At 49.8% G+C, this 18411-nt stretch overlaps 1 protein-coding gene across 1 annotated transcript in view; it reads right to left on the minus strand.

Moving 5' to 3' along the window:
* The window catches only part of PTH1R (parathyroid hormone 1 receptor), a 48125-nt gene extending 31456 nt beyond the window's left edge, over positions 1–16669 (minus strand). Inside the window, exons 1-3 of the mRNA XM_051806152.1 lie at positions 16515–16669; positions 7985–8095; positions 5356–5474 (exon numbers count right to left, since the gene is read on the minus strand). Of these exons, the coding sequence (XP_051662112.1) occupies positions 5356–5474; positions 7985–8024 (159 nt within the window). The 5' untranslated portion in view covers positions 8025–8095; positions 16515–16669. The remainder of the gene's footprint in view (positions 1–5355; positions 5475–7984; positions 8096–16514) is intronic.
* Positions 16670–18411: the final 1742 nt, after the last annotated feature.

An 18411-nucleotide genomic window follows, 5' to 3' on the forward strand; every position in this document is an offset into this window, starting at 1 on the left:
TGCTGGCTCGGATCCCCCTTCTCCCTGATTTCCGTGGATGTGGATGGCGTTTACCCTCGAGCTCATCCCTGAAAACGGGGTGGGTTGGACCCGCTTTAAAAATAGATGAGTTTGGCAGCAGTGCTGCCGTGGGGGGAGATGGGGACGAAGGAGATGTCTGCTTTTTGGTCAAAACACGCCACTGACTTCTGGCAGCGTCCCAAAAGGTGACCAGGAAAATGGTCATCCTGGAGGTGCTGTTTGGGCTGGATGTGTGGAAGGGGAGGGGGTCAGAGTCAAAGGGCTGCTGCAATTTTTGGAGGGAAACGGCCTCAAAAGCTGCCAGAGAGAGGTTCATCACTTCTCATCTGGGCCATGTTTTATCTAAAGATTGAGGAGCTCCAAGAACACAGGTCACCCTCACTCCCGTTTTTAAGGAAATCTAGGAAAGAAAGAAAGAAAGGAGAACAGCCAAGCTGGGCCAGGCCAAAGGTCTTTTTAACTCTGATCCCTGACTCCTGCACATCCAGGAAGAGATGCTTAGGGAAGAGTGTGAGAACAGAATAAATATGGAATAAATATGATGCTGGAGTAAATCCAGAGGAGGTCATGGAGGTGCTCTGAGGGCTGGAGCCCCTCTGCTCTGGAGCCAGGCTGGGAGAGCTGGGGGGGTTCCCCTGGAGAAGAGAAGGCTCCAGGGAGAGCTGACAGCTCCTTGCAGGGCCTAAAGGGGCTCCAGGAGAGCTGGAGAGGGACTGGGGACAAGGGATGGAGGGATGGGACAAGGGGAATGGCTTTAAGATGAAGGAGAATATATTTATATTGGACATTGGGAAAGAATTCCTGGCTGTGAGGGTGAGGAGGGACTGGAATGGATTTGCCAGAGAAACTGTGGCTGCCCCTGGATCCCTGGAAGTGTCCAAGGCCAGGTTGGATGGGGCTTGGAGCACCCTGGGCTAGTGGAAGGTGTCCCTGCCCATGGCAGGGGGTGGCACTGGATGATCCTTAAGCTCCTTTCCCACTCCAGCCATCCTGGCACTCTGTGATACAGATCCCCCTCCGTGCCCACTCTGCAGTGCTCATGGAGCAGTCCTGGATACCCTCTCCCAAAGCTCAGCAGAGCTTCAGCCCCGTGGAACAGGTAGCAGAGGGACAAACAGCTGCAGTTTAACCCCAGTGCCTCCGAGAGGGAACCCCAGCCAAGCCATCCCTTCCTTCCCTGCTCCTCTTGCTCCTCCTCAAACAGCAGAGGGAAAACAAGCCAAGCAGAGATCCCAGAGCTCAGGGGCTGGGCTGGGAAGCCACAGATCCCTCAGCTTGTCAGTTCAGAGGCACCTTGTGAAGATCCAGGGTGCAGCTGGGGTGGGGGCTGCCCAGGCACCTCTCCTGGGGAAGCAGTGGGAGAAGGAGCTTTCTCACCATCTCTGCTGCCCTGGGAGAGGGATATTTTAAAAGCAGAATGTGAGGGAACACACAGGGGGTGGTGCAGAGGTGGCTTTGTGCTCAAAGGCACGAAGAAAACTGTCTCGTCTTCCCACGAGGAGCTGCTGAGACACCTTTCCACAAAACTTCATCCTGTCCTTGGCTAAACTGTTGGCTCAGACTCTGTCCAGGAGCTCACAGAATCCCAGGATGGTTTGGGTTGGAAGGGACCTCAAAGATCATCCTGTCCCACCCCCTGCCATGGACAGGGACACCTTCCAGTGTTCCAGGTTGCTCCAAGCCTCGTCCAACCTGGTGTTGGACACCTCCAGACTGTTGGTCCCTCTACATTTGATCCTGTCTGGAAGGGATTTGAGGAAACACTTCCCTGGCTCACTCAGGCTAAAAGGGGACACCAATCTCCAGAGCTGACAACCCAGAATCCTCCAGCAGAGCTGGTTTTCCCTCAGGACACAGCCCAGGAGCAGTTGTTCCCTCAGGCTGTTAATCCTCAGGCTCTGATGGTTTTAACATTCGAGAGTGTGGTTCCTCTGCTGCTCCTGCTGGAGCCATCCTGTCCATCCCCTGCAGGACACAAACCTGCTCTAGGGCCCTCTGTTTGCTGCTCTGCTCAGTCTGCCAATCCTCCCACAGTGGCTAAAAGGAGAAAACTCCCCACCCAAACAAACATCTGGGGGTGTTTATTCTGGGGTGTATCTGTACCTCTATCTATAGTTCCAGCCCTATTTCTAGGGAGAGCAGCAAATCTATATATTTATAGTCACAGACAGATTTTTTTTCCCCCTCCTGATTCCCTCTAAATGCACACTTCTCCTGGTTGCATCTGCTCTGCTTGGAGCCAGCCCACGATCCCCTTTCCAAACGTTGGTTAAATGCAGCTGTTGCCGGTGACGCAAAGATGTTGTTCCCCAGGGAGGGAAATAATAATAGAAAACAAATTCTCTCCCTCAAGATGACGGGTCTGCCTTACCAAAATTCCCCGATTCTGACATCTCCTGACATATTTACTTCAAGGAGAGGGAAAAAAAAAAAAGAAATATCAAAGGGAGGTTTATTAATACCAGTGCTCTGGGTGTGAGAGACAAGAGGCCTTCCGTGCTCTCCGTGAGGAAAGTCATCACCCAACTGGGTAAAAAAGGTCATTATTTTCTCTCTCTTTTGTTTGCAGGGTGTTTTTCAGACCAGAGGGCCCGAGAGACCTGCAGTGGCTGCATATTTGTTGTGTCACTTGTCACTAAAATTCAGCCACCTCGCTGATAACACACTCTGTGACAACACAGAGGGGAGGGCAGGGCTGCTCTCAGGGACACCTTGCAAATACAAGGTTAATAATAATGATAATAATAATATGTTGTTGAAAAGCATTTGTTAATCAAGCTCAAGTCCCAAAGCTGAGGAAAACCTCCATTTTTTCCAGTGTTCTTTGCACTGGGGAAGCACCACTTAAACAAGACCATCTTGCCCAGTTAATCTGAGCAGTGGTGATGCTCTAATTTGTCTGACCATTAAATACCATCCAATTCTCCTCAAACCAGGAAATTCCTGGCAAAAGATGAATATTGAGGAGGATAGTGATATTGGGATGGTCAAATCCCATGGCATCTTTGTGGCAAAAGGTGAATCATGAGGAGGAGGATTTGGGGATGGTCAAATCCCATGGCATCTTTGTGGCAAAAGGTGAATCATGAGGAGGAAGATTTGGGGATGGTTTATTAAAACAGCTCCTAAAGGAAGAGGTCATGAGGAGCAGGAATTTTCCAAGTAAGAGGTTGGGAAGAAAAATGAAGTCTCCTGGGCTGTGAGACCTCATCTAAACTCCCTTTGTTAGGAAGCACAGTCCAAGTCCTCTGGGCTGTGACCACCTCAGGGGACACAAAGTACCTGAAACCCAGGACATGAGACTTTGCTTTCAGCCTTTTTTACCAGCCTGGGGGTGGAAGGTCTCTGCTTTTATCTTGTGCTGGTAACAAATGGTCACCTCTCTTCTTCTTTCCACCTTCCCCTACCAAGTCACCTTGACAAGTCCCAGTTGCCAGTGTGGGAGGTTAAAAAGACAGGATGTCCTTTCCCTGTGGGAGATCTTGGACACTGGCTCAGCTGGACAAGTCAGAGAATCACAGAATATCCTGAGTTGGGAGGGACCCCCAAGGATCATCAAATCCAACTCCTGGCTCTGCACAGACCTCCCAACAATCCCACCCTGTCCCTCAGAGTGTTGTCCAAACCCTCCTGGAGCTCTGGCAGCCTTGGGGCCGTGCCCACTGCCCTGGGGAGCCTGGTCAGTGCCCAAACACCCTCTGGGGGAAGAACCTTTCCCTGAGATCCAACCTGAGCCTCTCCTGACCCACTGATGGTGTTTCTTCTGTCTGCAGCAGGTGACTCCCACCTCAGGGCAGGGCTGAGGGCGGTGGCACAGAGAAAATGACCTCAGAGAGGTCACCAAGTTGTACAACTTAGCAAAGTGCTCAGTGTGATCAAGACACTCAATGACTCCAACACCCAGTCCAGAACCTTCCCAGAACACCCTGGGGCTAAAACAGTTCTTTCCACTGGATGAACTGGGAAAAGATGAGCCCAAACTTGTTCTAGAAGTGAACATCATCCAACCCTGAGATGACACACTCTGCTGGAGCAGAACCCTGTGTGTAAAACCTTGCCTGTTCTTTGACCACATGACACAAGCCGTGCAGGTCCTCAAATAACTTATTTCCTCACTAAACAGCTTCATTCATGTGTTGCTTCACTCTGGAGAGAAAATAAAAAAAAAAAAACCCAACCCAAAACCAACCCCGGGCGCGCTGTGGTTGGATTTCAAATGAGGAACATCCTCCAGACAGGCCTGTGCATCATCCCCTGTCCTTCTCCACAGATCTTTATCTCCAGCTGCCTGCACAGAGCCCTGCCTGCACATCCAGCTCCTACTTCACCAACTACCCAAATTTGTGCAAAACTAAGGCCCGGAGTTCTTTTTTCTTCCCATTTTTTTTTTTGTTTTCCAGGAGCCCACCAAACCCTCTCTGTGTGCTTTTAGTCTCTTTTCACCTTTGGACTGATGGCCCTGTTTCAAAACTGTGCCTACACCATTATTAATTCAAGATCATGGAATCCCAGTTTGGTTTGGGATTGAGGAAGGGACTTTAATGATCATCTCATTCCACCCCCTGCCATGGGCAGGGACACCTTCCACTAGCCCAGGATGCTCCAACCTGGCCTTGGACACTTCCAGGGATCCAGGGGCAGCCACAGCTTCTCTGGACAATCCATTCCAGTCCCTCCCCACCCTCACAGCCAACAATTCCTTCCCAATATCCAACCTAAATTTACTCTCTTTCATCTTGAAGCCATTCCCTGTGTCCTGTCCCTCCATCCCTTGTCCCCAGTCCCTCTCCAGCTCTCCTGGAGCCCCTTTAGGCCCTGCAAGGGGCTCTCAGCTCTCCCTGGAGCCTTCTCTTCTCCAGGGGAACCCCCCCCAGCTCTCCCAGCCTGGCTTGGACTGGTTTGATTCTGGTTTGACTGACACATCCTTTCCCTCTGTGTTTGGACATCCCCCACCACAGCCAACCACAGAAACACTGGAATTTTTGATAACAACCTGCTAGCAAAATTATTTCCTGGTGGGGCAGGGGGAGTGTCAGTGGCAGGGAACAACCTCCAACCACTTCTGAGCCTCCCTGAGACCGCTTCATTTCCCCCAAAATCCCTTTAGAAATGGGGGGGTGTGTGGGAGGGTGGCTGCTGGAGCCTTTCTGCCTTTGAGGACAATTCCAAGTTCAAGTAATTCCCCACCAAAACCCGCCGTGGCTTTGGCAAGCTCGGGCTTAGTTTCCCAGAGGAGGCCGATGAGCTGGAGCTCATCGAGGGTTTGAAGTGAGACAAGTGGGGAATTCTGGGTGAGGGCAGAAATCCCCTCTGTACCCGAAGGGAATGGCCTACCCTCTCCCTCGTCTCATTGGTGAGGAACTTGGCACACTCGCTGTAGTTTGCCCAGGTCCTGTTGTTGCCTGGCACCAGCTCCCAGCTCCCGTTCAGGTCACACCGACGGTAAGCGTGGCCTGTGGAGAGAGGGGACACACAGAGTCAGGGCCCAGACCTGGGAAAACGGGAGAAAACCACTCCAGGGGTGGATCCCACCGGTCCTGGTGTGTCCTGCCCGCTTCCAAGCTCAGCTGCAAGAACCGATTCCCATCTCCACAGAAACCTTATCGACCTTCCGGCTGAGAAACCCCACAGAGCATTTTAATTAGGGTCAGACAGTGGGTCTAAAAATTGAGGAGAGAAGCTTTGAAAAGCCCCAAAACATGGAATCAGCCTCGGAATTAATTGCAGTTCTCCCTGGGAAATAAAGGGGGATTTATTGATGCTGCTCTTCCTTTACAGGTTCGGGTCATCTCAAGGGAGGTTTTTCTCTGGTTGCTCTCCTCGTGGTGAAGGAGGAAGAAGAGGAAGCAAAGTTTCCTCCTGGGATACAGCTGGCAGATGGGAATATCCACGTTCAGAGGTCTGTGTGGGTACCAGGGCATCAGCTGTGTGTTAAAATCCCTTCACAGAAAATAGGGATGAAACCACTCAACAGACCCGTCTGTCCCAGGACTATACAAGGAGAGCTGTTGGGAGCCCTCCAGGAAGATGGAGAGGGACTTTTACAAGGGCTTAGAATGACAACAAAACTGGGAATGGCTTCAAACTGACAGGCAGTAGGTTTAGGTTGGATATCAGGAAGGAATTCCTGGCTGGGAGGGTGGGGAGGCCCTGGCACAGGGTGCTCAGAGAAGCTGGGGTTGCCCCTGGATCCCTGGAAGTGTCCAAGGCCAGGTTGGAGCAACCTGGGCGAGTGGAAGGTGTCCACTGGGGTGGACTGGATGATCCTTAAGTTCCCTTCCAGCCCAAACCAGTCTGCGGTTCTTTGTCATCTGAGGCCCTTCATCTGACTCCCACACCACCTGACTTGGCCATGGACCTCAGCAAGGTGAGGAATCCATGCCATGCTGGAATATCGAGGGGAAAAGGGATGGATTGCACCAGGGAAGGATTGGATGGAATATTGGGAAAAATTCCCTCTTGGAAAGGGCTGCCCAGCTCTGGCACAGCTGCCCAGGGTAGGGGTGGAGTCCCCACCCCTGGAGAGAGTTCCAAGCCCTGTGGATGTGGTACTTGGGGACATGGGCAGTGTGGCCTTGGCAGTGCTGGGGGAACAGTTGGACTCTGATCTTAGGTGGCTTTTCCAAGCTAAACTATCCAATGATTCCATGGCAGCTTGTTCCTCCTGGTCTCTCAGGTGAAGAGCACGGGCAGGGTCTGTGAGAGGTCAGGGGTTAGCTGGGTGAGCTCCCAGTCCCTCACAGAAAAGCCAGGATGTGCAACCAGGATTCCTGGGACTATCATTCCTTGTTTTCTGAAAGCAGCACCAGTGCTCTGCTCTGAACAGACAGGTTTAACTCCCTAATTTTTGCCTTCTTGGGGAGAATAGAGAGTCCTCTAGCTCTGAAAATTCCCTGAGGGAACACAGATGTGTTCCTGCCCTTCTCCAAACATTCCCAGACTCCGGGGCACCACCAGAGAGCCCAGAAATGAGCTGCCTGAGGGGAAGGGAGATAGAGAAGAATTCCCACCTTCTGCTTGCTCCTGGTGCTCTCAGACACCCAGAGAGGGCTCTGGGCAGGGAGCAGGGACTGGGATTAACAAGGAATATAAATGGGAAGAATATTTTGGGGGTTCTCTTGTTACCCAGAGGTCGTGGTGTCAAACAAATCCAGGTTGGGCAATCAAATAAAAAATCAGAATCAATCAAATGAAAGAATCAGAATCAGTCAAACCAAAAAATCAAAATCAATCATGTAAAAAAAAAAATTAAAACAAAATCAAAGACTTGAGCTCTGTCAGGCTCGAAGTGGCCACAGAGTTCAAGTTTTGTGGATTTACAGGGTTGGATTTGTTTGATGCCACAAACTCTGTGTAGCAAGAGAAAACCCAAGATAAGAGTTGGACTCGATGGTCCTTGTGGGTCCCTCCCAACTCAGCATATTCTGAGATTCTGGGACTTAATCTGAAGGCTGTGTTTATTGTGTTGTTATTAATTATTAATACATAAACCACTAGATTAATATAGAACTAATATTAATATATAAAACAGATATTAATATATAAAACAAATATTAACATATAAACCAAATATTAGTATCTAAAACTAATATTAGTATCTAAAATGAATATCAATATTTAAAACTAATATTAATCTCTAAAACTAATATTAATATCTAAACACTAATATTAATGTCTAAAACTAATATTAATATCTAAAACTAATATTAATATCTAAACATTAATCATTAGTGTTTGGAGGGTTACAGGCTGTGTGGGACACGTGGGAAATCTGTCTCTGTTTCAGTTAAAACTGAGCTTTTTTTTCGGCAGAAACAAATAACAAACTGTTTCTTTCCTTCCTTCCTTTCCCCTGGGTTTGCTCCTGCTCGGAAGGGAGTCGCTGTGCGAGGAAAAAGGGATGTTAAAGGTGGTTTGGAATGTTGTGACTGCCAGGAATCTCCTTCCTGAGGGCAACACCCACCTTTGTGGTTGAAGTCGTAGATGTACTCGGGGCATGGCATGGCCACCACCTTGCCCGGGACACCTTCGGGCCAGCAGACGATGCCATCCCACTCAGGGAGACAAAAACCATCTGGGGGAGAGAACAAAGACAAGGAGGAGTCACTGCACCCGGCAGAGGTGACACGGATGTCCCACTCTTTGGAGAAGGCTCTCTGGGAAAAGCTCTCAGTGCTGTCGCTCAGTTTGAGAAATCACTGAGAAATCACTGGGAAATCACTGGGAAATCAATGAGAAATCACTGGGAAATCACTGAGGAAACACTGAGAAATCACTGAGAAATCATTGAGAAACTGCTGGGAAATCACCGGGAAATCACTGAGAAATCGCTGGGAAATCATTGAGAAATCACTGAGACATCACTGAGGAAACATTGAGAAGTCACTCGGAAGTCATTGAGAAGTCACTGCGAAATCATTGAGAAACTGCTGGGAAAATCACTGGGAAATCACTGGGAAATTGCTGGGAAATCACTGGGAAATCATTGAGAAATCACTGGGAAATCATTGAGAAGTCACTGGGAAATCACCGGGAAATCACTGGGAAATTGCTGGGAAATCATTGAGAAATCACTGAGAAAACATTGAGAAGTCACTGGGAAATCATTGAGAAACTGCTGGGAAAATCACTGGGAAATCACTGAGAAATTACTGAGAAATCACTGGGAAATCATTGAGAAATTACTGAGAAATCACTGGGAAATCACTGGGAAATCTGTGAAATCACTGGGAAATCATTGAGAAATTACTGGGAAATCACTGGGAAATCATTGAGAAACTGCTGGGAAAATCCCTGGGAAATCACTGACAAATCCCTGGGAAATCATTGCCATTCTTAGTGTTTGGCTCCAGAAGGTGCAGGTTCTCCCAGGTTTTATTTGGGAAGGACACGCGGTACCAGCCCTGGGAACAGCAGCAGGAGGACGTGGAGCTGCTGGAGAGAGTCCAGAGGAGGCCCCGGAGCTGCTGCCAGGGCTGGAGCCCCTCTGCTCTGGAGCCAGGCTGGGAGAGCTGGGGGGGTTCCCCTGGAGAAGAGAAGGCTCCAGGGAGAGCTGAGAGCCCCTGGCAGGGCCTGAAGGGGCTCCAGGAGAGCTGGAGAGGGACTGGGGACAAGGGATGGAGGGACAGGACACAGGGAAGGGCTTTAACTGAAAGAGGATAGATTTAAGTGGGATATTGGGAAGGAATTCCTGGCTGTGAAGGTGGGGAGGGACTGGAATGGAATTCCCGGAGAAGCTGTGGCTGCCCCTGGATCCCTGGAAGTGTCCAAGGCCAGGTTGGACAGTGCTTGGAGCAGCCCTTTGCGGTCCTTCTGACCTCTCAGCTCCGTGTCCTCAGGGACCTCCTTTGCTTTGGCCTTGGTGACCTTCAGCCACCCCTTCCAATCCAGCTGCACCCACCTGAGGGTGGGAATTCAGATGCTCAACCTGATGGATCTGCCCCAACTCTGCTTCCAGAGCAGCATCTTCCCTGGGCTGAGTTCAGGGAGGGGTTTGTCAGCGGTGCCTGGCAGAGGATTTCCTGGGAATCCAAACAAACCAGAGCTCCCCCAGGAACAGAACCAGCAGCAGGGCCAAGATCTCAGCAGGTTTCATTAATATCAAAGCCTTCCCCACCTTTCAACCAAACAATCATTCATCCTTCAGCAGGAACGTGCTTTCCCAAGGTTAAAGGAACAATCCAGGATTGCTTGGCCTGGTTTGGAGCTGCCGCTGATAATTCCCTTTTCTGGGATTTTAGGACGTGAAAAACAACAGGAAAACTCGCAGCCAGACAGTTGATTTCTAATCTTTAAATTAGAATGTGGATGGAAAGGAGCAGATTAATCCCTGCCTTTCTTCCAAAGCACCAACTGGGAGCGAGGGGAGAGGAGCTAAAATTCCTCAGCACCCCTGAGATAAAAAAGAAATCGAAATTTATTGCGTTTTCCCGGCTTCCAGTCGCAACAGGAGAAGAATAATATTACATTTCCTATTCATGAGAAGCGGGAAAGCCCTTCCCTTTGGCTCCTTATGTTGCAGGATAACTCAGACTGTGCAAACCCAGTTTATTTGTTTTTCAGTTCTCTGGAAGGTTCAAAAGGAAAAAAAAAAAGGAAACAAGACAAACAAACAAACCCGCGGCGCCCCACAAAATTTGGATTAGGACAAAGTGTTATTGTTTTTTGAGGTCTTTTCTCGCAGACGAGAAAGTAAATAAAGATATTTAATTTAGGCCTCGACGTGGCCTCGCTGAAAATAAACCCAATTCTTTGGGACGGAATAAATGAATGGGGGAAGGTTTGAAATGAGTACTGGGGAGAAACAACACCAGGGGGAGAATTTTGGTCCCAATGTCATGCTCTGAAATGCTGAGAGATTGTGGGGTTCTGCACCCCAGAGAGAGCCTGGGCCAGGGCCTGGGGCCTTTAGGGACAATGGGCACAAACTGAGATGCCCAACCAACCCATTTTGGGTAAACACACACAAATCTTCAGTTAAAATAACCCCTTTCCCTGGCAAATAAGCTCATTTATTAAAAAAAACAAACCACCCAAGCCATTTTGAGGCGAACGGCAACACCTCGGGCCCAGAGCGAGGCCTTCGCTAATAACAGTGGAAAAATCTCCCTCTTCCCCCACAAAACATCCCATCTCCTCTTCCAAACCGGGCAAAGACAAGCTTGTAATTCACGGGGGGGGGGAAAAAAAAAATGAAACGTCCACCCCTCAGGTCTCGCTGGTTTTTTGGGTGGGAATTGTGGGAATTTCGCTTCATCCCCTTCCAGGTTTTAACTTTGGGGTGGCATCGGCCTGCCCAGCACGGCTCAAATGGAATATTTGGCGAGGGAGAAGAGACATTTTAGGGTTTCCTGTTCTTCCCCAAAGGCTTTAATCTGGAAGCTAAATTTAAGGAAAAAAAAAAAGGGGGGGGGGGAGAAGGAAACCAAATGCTGGCGGGGGGAGGAGTTTGGGGTGTTGGTTTTTTTTTGTTCTGTTTGAATATTTTGGGTTTCCAGAGGCAGCAGATGACGCACAAATCCCAGGTGGGAGCTCATTGGGTTGGCTCAGCTCCATGTGGGGCTGTCCAGGTCACCTCATGGGTCACAATCCATAGCTTGGGGACAAATAATCCCTGTGAGTTGTCCCAGGAGGAGAAGAAGAAGCTCAACCTCCACTGAACTGTCCTAAAGTTAAAAATTAACATTTTTAGAGGGGAAAAAAAAAAAAGAGAATTTGGGTTTTTTTCACATAAAAAGTGGGTCGTTATTGCTAAAAAAATTTTGGACTTTATGATTTATTTTTTTTTACCTTTTTCTTTGCTGAGACTTTCCTTTGGACTCTCAACCCTGGCGTGTTCCCACTACCCAGAAATTCTTGGCACATCTACTGTTCCCCCTCGTGTTCTTTAGTCCCTGATTCAAGACTTACAACCAGCCTTAGACAACGTCTAATTAAATGAGAGAAATCAATTAAATGAGATAAATTAAATTAGGTGATGAAATCACAGCTGATTTCTCTCCACTGAACAAGATCTTGTTGATCTGTGGTAGCAAACATTTGAATATTCCACTTGACAGTGGATATTCCAGGACATTTCCAATGGAAATGAAACCCAAGAAAGCCAGGGAACATCCTGGTTCTGGTCTCACAGTGTGTCTTCCTCACTTTGATTAATCCATTTATATCCCAGGATTTCCATCCTTCAGGGATGGAGCCGCAAGGTGAGAGAGGGAAGAGCAGATTCCAAAATCAAGGTGCTGATCCAGAATTCCTCTCATCCACTAAGACTCCTGGATACCTCTGGAACCTGCATTTTCCCCTTATTAAAATGTCAATTAAATGAATATTAAGGAGAGAAGAAAGTTGGAGAAATCCATGAATCCCTGACAAATCAACGCCCTGACTGAGCTGATGGGAACCTGCCAGTTTATCCCAGGAAAACAACAGGTTCCTGAAACACCCTCAGGGATGTGATGGGCAAAGGAGAGGAAAACCCAGGTCCCCACTGCACTGCAGGAAGTTCCAAATGTGTTTTCCTCATTCCCAAAGAAATCCAGAGGCTTTAAAGTGAGAGAGGTGATGGGAGGGTTGAGTTCCACTCCAGTGGGATTTGCCCAAGGATTTTCATCAGCTTCTGCCCACCTGGATTGGAGTCTTTGCAGCCTCACCTTGAATTCCAGGACAAAAGGAAAGGTGGGTTTGTGGCTTGGAGGCAGGAGAGGAGAATCCAAAGCTTGGAATCCAAAGCTTGGCTCTACCACAGACCCTCCTCAGAGGCGGGAGGGGAGGTGTTGAACATCCCTGTGCCTCAGCTCCTGGGAATTCCAGCCCTCCCAAACTTCCAGGCCACCTCAAGTGACATTTCCCTCTCTCTAAAAAAATCCATAAAAAGATATCAAGGTGTCCCAACTCCCACTATCTGCTTCCAAAAACACCCACCAGGGGCTGGTATGGAGTGGATAAATCACCACCCTGCACTGCAGTCACAGCCAGGCAGCGGCAGGAGCCATTCCAGGTGGGAATTTTTGGAATTTAGGTGCTGAGTGGGTACACACAGCCCTTGATGTGAAGCAGGAGCAAGGAGAGAAGGCAGTGGGATAAATCAGCTGGGATTTTCCAGAGCTCAGCAGCTCTGCAGGTCACACTTGCAGAGTGTTACCTGAAGGTGTGCAGAGTGCAGATGTGGCACCTCTCCCACCAACACCTTCCTCTCCTGGCCCTGCTCCTTTCCCTGGGGTGTCTCCCTTGGCTTTGTGGCTGCAGGACAAAGCAGATCAGGAAGCTGATCCAGCTGGAAAACAAAGCTCCTCCAAAAAGGCTCTTCCTCAGGTCGATCCACTCTGCCAATCCTCGGGTGTTGAAGGGGATCCAAAGGAACAAAGGAAGTCACGGGGTTGGTGACAACAAAACTGGGCTCTGGGAGGGTTCGTGGGGGTGGAGTCACATCCCTGGAGGTGTCCAAGGAATAACTGGACATGACACCGGGAGACAAGGTGGGCACAGGGTGGACTTGATGGTCTTGGAGGGCTTTTCCAGCCTCAATGATCCTGCGATTCCGTGAGCTTGGAGTGTTGGTGGGAGCAGGTTTGAGGGAAGAAGTCCCCGGAAGGCTCCTTGGAGAAGCAGATCTGTCTGGAACAAGGGCACCCCCCAGTCCCTGGAAGCATCCCTGGTGCCCACAGCCATGGATTCACCTCCCAAATTCCTATTCTCTCTCCACCCACAAGCTGGAACACTGGAGGTTCAGGGGTGCAGGATAAAACCCCGGAGCAGGGATGTGGAAGCGCTCCATGTGTTGCAGAGTTTGCTCCAGGATCTGGTGCAGAGCAGCTCCAAACCAGCTGTGGGGTCAAAGACTCCTTTCCTGTGACCCTTGTGGTCAAGAGTTTCCCTGGAGAGCCGTGACTCCCGAGGCCAAAGCCACTCCTTGTTGCCCTGGGTCAGGGATTTTAAGTAGGGACTTTCTCCTTTCCCAAACATCCCCAGCACTGGGATTTCCTCACTGGCTTTTCCTGTCTGCAGGGTTGTCCCTCCATCAGAGTCGCTCCAGGATGTGGGATAGGATGGTCCCAGGAGGATCTTGGCTCTCCAGGCAGATTCCTTCAAGGCCAGCTGAACGTGGACCTTCCCCCTCCCCACAACTCTGCAGAAAAGGCGGGAGAAGTTTCCCCCTTGGATGGCAGCAGGAAGTGCTTCCCTGAGGATCTCCCCAAAACTGCTGCCTCCTTGTGAGCTGGGCCTTTTTCCTTCTTTGGAATGACAAACCAAGCAGAGATTTGGACACAGAAGACAACTGGAAAGCACCCCCAGGACTGATGTTGCTCCAGGTCCCAACCACTCTGCCCCCATATCTGCAGCTGGGGGCTGATGCATCTCCATTGGGAAGGTGATGTTGCCTTTCCCAGGTTTTTTTCTCGAGGTCTGGAGTGAGGGAAGAGGGAAAGGGATGAGATCCTCCATCTGACAGCCCCACCTGGCCTTGGGGGATCAGCAGAACAGGCACCAGGTCCCAGTTCCTGTGTCATCCAAGGAGGAAAGGACCAGAGCAACCGCTTTTCTAGAGTCCAAGGGCATCTGTAACCTAAAAATCTGGGAATGGTGGCTCTTCTGCAAAGTGGGAAGAACTTTTCCAAACCAAAAAACCCTCCTTCCACCATCCCAGAGAATGTCTGGCAGCTCCCTGCCTTGTCCTTGAAGCGGTAGCAGGAATTTCTGGGGTGTTCCAGCCTAAGGAAACATTCCTTGGGAAAGGTTCAATCAGAAATCATTCTGCCTTTTGGATCTCACAGATGAATTGGATCTAATTACCTACTTGAATGATTGATTGAAGTCTTTCTCTCATCACCTTCCTGCCCAGAGTGTTGCCATCAGGGTGATTCCTCCTCGGATGGAGCCGGAGCTTTAATCCCTGAACAGCTTTTTCCCAAGGCAGGACTTGTGTCCACGAGACTAAATGACAACATTTTAGATTTCCTTCTGCTCCAGTCACCGAACCAGGTCTCAAAACAGCACCTAAAAACCCCTGGGGTTGGATCCTTTGCTCTCCTTGGGACAGAGCCCAAAATCTGCTTGTCACTCACATCCAGCTCCTCATCCCTCCCCGAACTGCTCCTGACGATTAAGGAGGGATCAATACCAAATGTAGGGAAAAGCTGGAGCAGCTGGTGTTTCTCAGATGTCCCCAGCCCCCGGGGTGGGCAGGTGGGCCGGGGACAACAGAAGGAAATGCCTCTGCATGTGCGTTTTTAATGAGGTGTTAATTGGGCAGCGGGTGAACGAGACAAAGCAGCAGCAGAGGATGTGGCTTGAGGGTTTGGCTGATGGGAAGCAGGAGGCTGGGAATCAAAGGAAAGCTGGGATTTTGGGGCCTCTTGCTGCCGTGTCCAACGGGAGAGGGACACGAGGTGGGCAGGGAACTCTGCTTTGGGGATTCTGGTTTGTCCCCTTCTCTCGGGGAATAGAGGGAGAGGGGCCAGGAGCCCCCCCGGGACTGGCTGGGTGGGGTGGGGTGGCCCAGCTGAGCCCCAGTGCCAGTCATTAAAGTCATTAACACATGGGACTGAGGAAAGAACCCCACGGGGGGGGGATTACTGGGTTTCCCCACAGAGAGAGCTGCTCCTGCTCCTCCTCCAGCCCCACAGCCGGGAGCGGATCTGCAGCCCAAGAGAGAAGGGAAGGGGAAGAAAGAGGCTGAGCTGAGCTTGGGCCCTTCTGAGGAGACGAGAGAGAGAGTTTGGCAGAGGGAAACGCAGAAGGGGTGTTGGAGGGAAGCTTCTCTGCACCACTGGGGGCTGGTTGGGAAGGATCTTTGGAATTTGGATTAGTGAAGGAGTCCAGAGGAGGCCCCGGAGATGCTCCAGGGCTGGAGCCCCTCTGCTCTGGAGCCAGGCTGGGAGAGCTGGGGGGGTTCCTCTGGAGAAGAGAAGGCTCCAGGGAGAGCTGAGAGCCCCTTGCAGGGCCTAAAGGGGCTCCAGGAGAGCTGGAGAGGGACTGGGGACAAGGGATGGAGGGACAGGACCCAGGGAATGGCTTTAACTGAAAGAGGATAGATTTAGGTTGGATATTAGGAAAAATATTCTTGTCTGTGAGGGTGGGAAAGGACTGGAATGGATTTGCCAGAGAAGCTGTGGCTGCCCCTGGATCCCTGGAAGTGTCCAAGGCCAGGTTGGAGCAACCCGGGCTGGTGGAAGGTGTCCCTGCCCATGGCAGGGGGTGGAACTGGATGATCCTTAATGTCCCTTCCAACCCAAACCACTCCAGGATTCCCTAATCTTGGTAGAGCTGATGTTCCCTCCCATGCACTGCTTGGGCTTTGGGTACAATCCCATGACTTTTGCACCCTCCTGACCCTTTGGCATTTGGAATTCTGCTGCAGAAGAACAAGACAGCTGTGACAACTTTGCTTCCCAACATCCTGTGCTGAAAGATCTTCCCCAAACCCAATATTTTGGGGTTCTCCCACCGCTGATCTCCATGTGTGGGGCTGAGGGGAAGGGCTGGGGCAGGCACAGAGGTATGAGAGATAAAATACGGGTTTTTATATATAGGAGTATCACAAAGCTGTAAGATATCCAAGTTCCAAATGGGACCGGGTGTCAGGGTCTTTTTTGGCCGGATAAGGGAAATGTAAAAGGTCCTAAAAATTAAAATCCTTTGGGACCACGTGGAAATTTTGCACGTGGGGGGTTTCTTCCCTCTCTTTGGGCTGAGAACAAAGGAAGATCCATCATTTTTGACAGAGGACACCTCGCAGTCAATCTTCAGGGAGAAGAAACATTTTTAGGCAAAAAATGAATATATGAAACTCACCTGAAAAGGGTGGGATTTTGTGAAACTATAAAATGTATAGAATTTAAACCCAAAGGGTCTTTTTCCTCCCAGAAACTCTGCGAGATGAAGACCCGGCGCGCCGAATAAACCCTTTGCTTTGTCTTTCTACATTTAAAAGAGGAATTTTTTCCCCACAGGAGGGACCCAGCTGTGGAATTCTGGGGTGCTGTGGGAACACTCACCGTGCACCTTGGGCACCTTGGCTTTCAGGTGTCGCTCACACTTGGCCTTGGCCTTCAGCAGGAGGAAGATCTGCTCCTCCTTGGTGATGACATCGTCGGCGTCCACCTGCACGGGGGGAGAGAGGGGCAGAGCTCAGCAGGACACGGAATTCTTTGGGCTGAGGGCAAAATGTTCTTTGCACCCACAGCTTCAGAGAATCAGAGAATCAGCTGGGTTGGAAGGGACCTCTGAGATCATCCAGTCCAACCCTTGATCCAACCCCGCCGTGGTTCCCAGCCCATGGCACTGATGCCACATCCAGTCTGTCCTTAAACACCTCCAGGGATGGAGAATCCCCCACTTCCCTGGGCAGCCCATTCCAATGGCTGAGCACCCTCTCTGCAAAGAAATTCTTCCTGATGTCCAACCTAACCCTCCCCTGGCACAGCTGCAGACCCAGCCCTCTTGTCTTGCTGATGGTTGCCTGGGAAAAGAGACCAACCCCCCCCGGCTCCCCCCTCCTGTCAGGGAGTTGCAGAGAGTGAGGAGGTCTCCCCTGAGCCTCCTCTTCTCCAGGCTGAGCCCCCCCAGCTCCCTCAGCCTCTCCTCACAGCACTTGTGCTCCAGTCCCTTCCCCAGCCTTGTTGCTCTTCCCTGGACCTGCTCCAGCCCCTCAGTGTCCTTCCTGAGCTGAGGGGCCCTTCCTCTCCAGCCTTGCCTGGTGACTCCCAGTTTTCCCTGCAATCCCAGTTGACGCTTCCCGCGAGGCACCGCCTGGAATCATCCACCTCCACGGCAAAGGAGCAGCTGCTCCCATCACACATGCACAAAAAGGCAGCAATTTTGGAGCTGAGTGCCCCAATCCATGAGGAAAAAAGATCCTAGGAAATAATGGTGGAGCAAGGAATGTTCTCCTCTTAAGGATTTCAACCTGTCGTCATCATTCCAGCGCAAATTCCACCTCCTCGGGGAGACCTTCAGGCTCTACAAAAGTCCAGAGGGGGGATGCCCCAGGCAGAGGTGACAGCATCCCAAAAACTCAGGGAAAAGCCATTGGGAACATCACCCTGGGAAGTTCCCCTGGAGAAGAGAAGGCTCCAGGGAGAGCTGAGAGCCCCTTGCAGGGCCTAAAGGGGCTCCAGGAGAGCTGGAGAGGGACTGGGGACAAGGCATGGAGGGACAGGACACAGGGAATGGCTTTAAGATGAAGGAGGGGAGATTTAGGTAGGATATTGGGAAGGAATTGTTGGTTGTGAAGGTGGGGAGGGACTGGAATGGATTTCCCAGAGAAGCTGTGGCTGCCCCTGGATCCCTGGAAGTGTCCAAGGCCAGGTTGGAGCACCCTGGGCTAGTGGGAGGTGTCCCTGCCCCTGGCAGGGGTGGGATGAGATGATCTTCAATGGCCCTTCCAACCCAAACCATTCTGGCATTCCAGGATTTCCTTGCACTCCCCAAGCCCTTTCTCTCCATTATTAAGGTTCCTCCTGAGTTCATTCATTTTGCAAAGGCAGGAACGTGAACCAGCTGGAGGCCGGTTGGTTCTCCAGCAAGACTCCCTCCAAGTGACACAGTGAGGGTTAATAAAATAAAACAAATAAAAATAAATAATTAAAAAAAATAAATCCAAATAAAAAAATTAAAACCAAATAAAACCAAATAAAAAAATTAAAACCAAATAAAACCAAATAAATAAATAAAAATAAAAAAATTAAAAATTAAAAATAATAAAAAAATAAAAATAAAAAATAAATAATAAAAATAAATAAATAAATAAAAATAAATATAAAAATTAAAAATAAATAGAAATAAAAATAAAAGAAAATAAAAATAAATAAAATAAAAATTAAATAAAAATAAAAAAAATAAAAAATAAATAAAATAAAAATTAAATAAAAATAAATAATAAAAAATAAATAT

The sequence above is a fragment of the Manacus candei genome, unplaced genomic scaffold (assembly GCF_025592945.1).
Source record: "Manacus candei isolate 608988 ecotype Guabito, Panama unplaced genomic scaffold, ASM2559294v1 h1tg000066l, whole genome shotgun sequence".
Lineage (NCBI taxonomy): Eukaryota > Metazoa > Chordata > Aves > Passeriformes > Pipridae > Manacus > Manacus candei.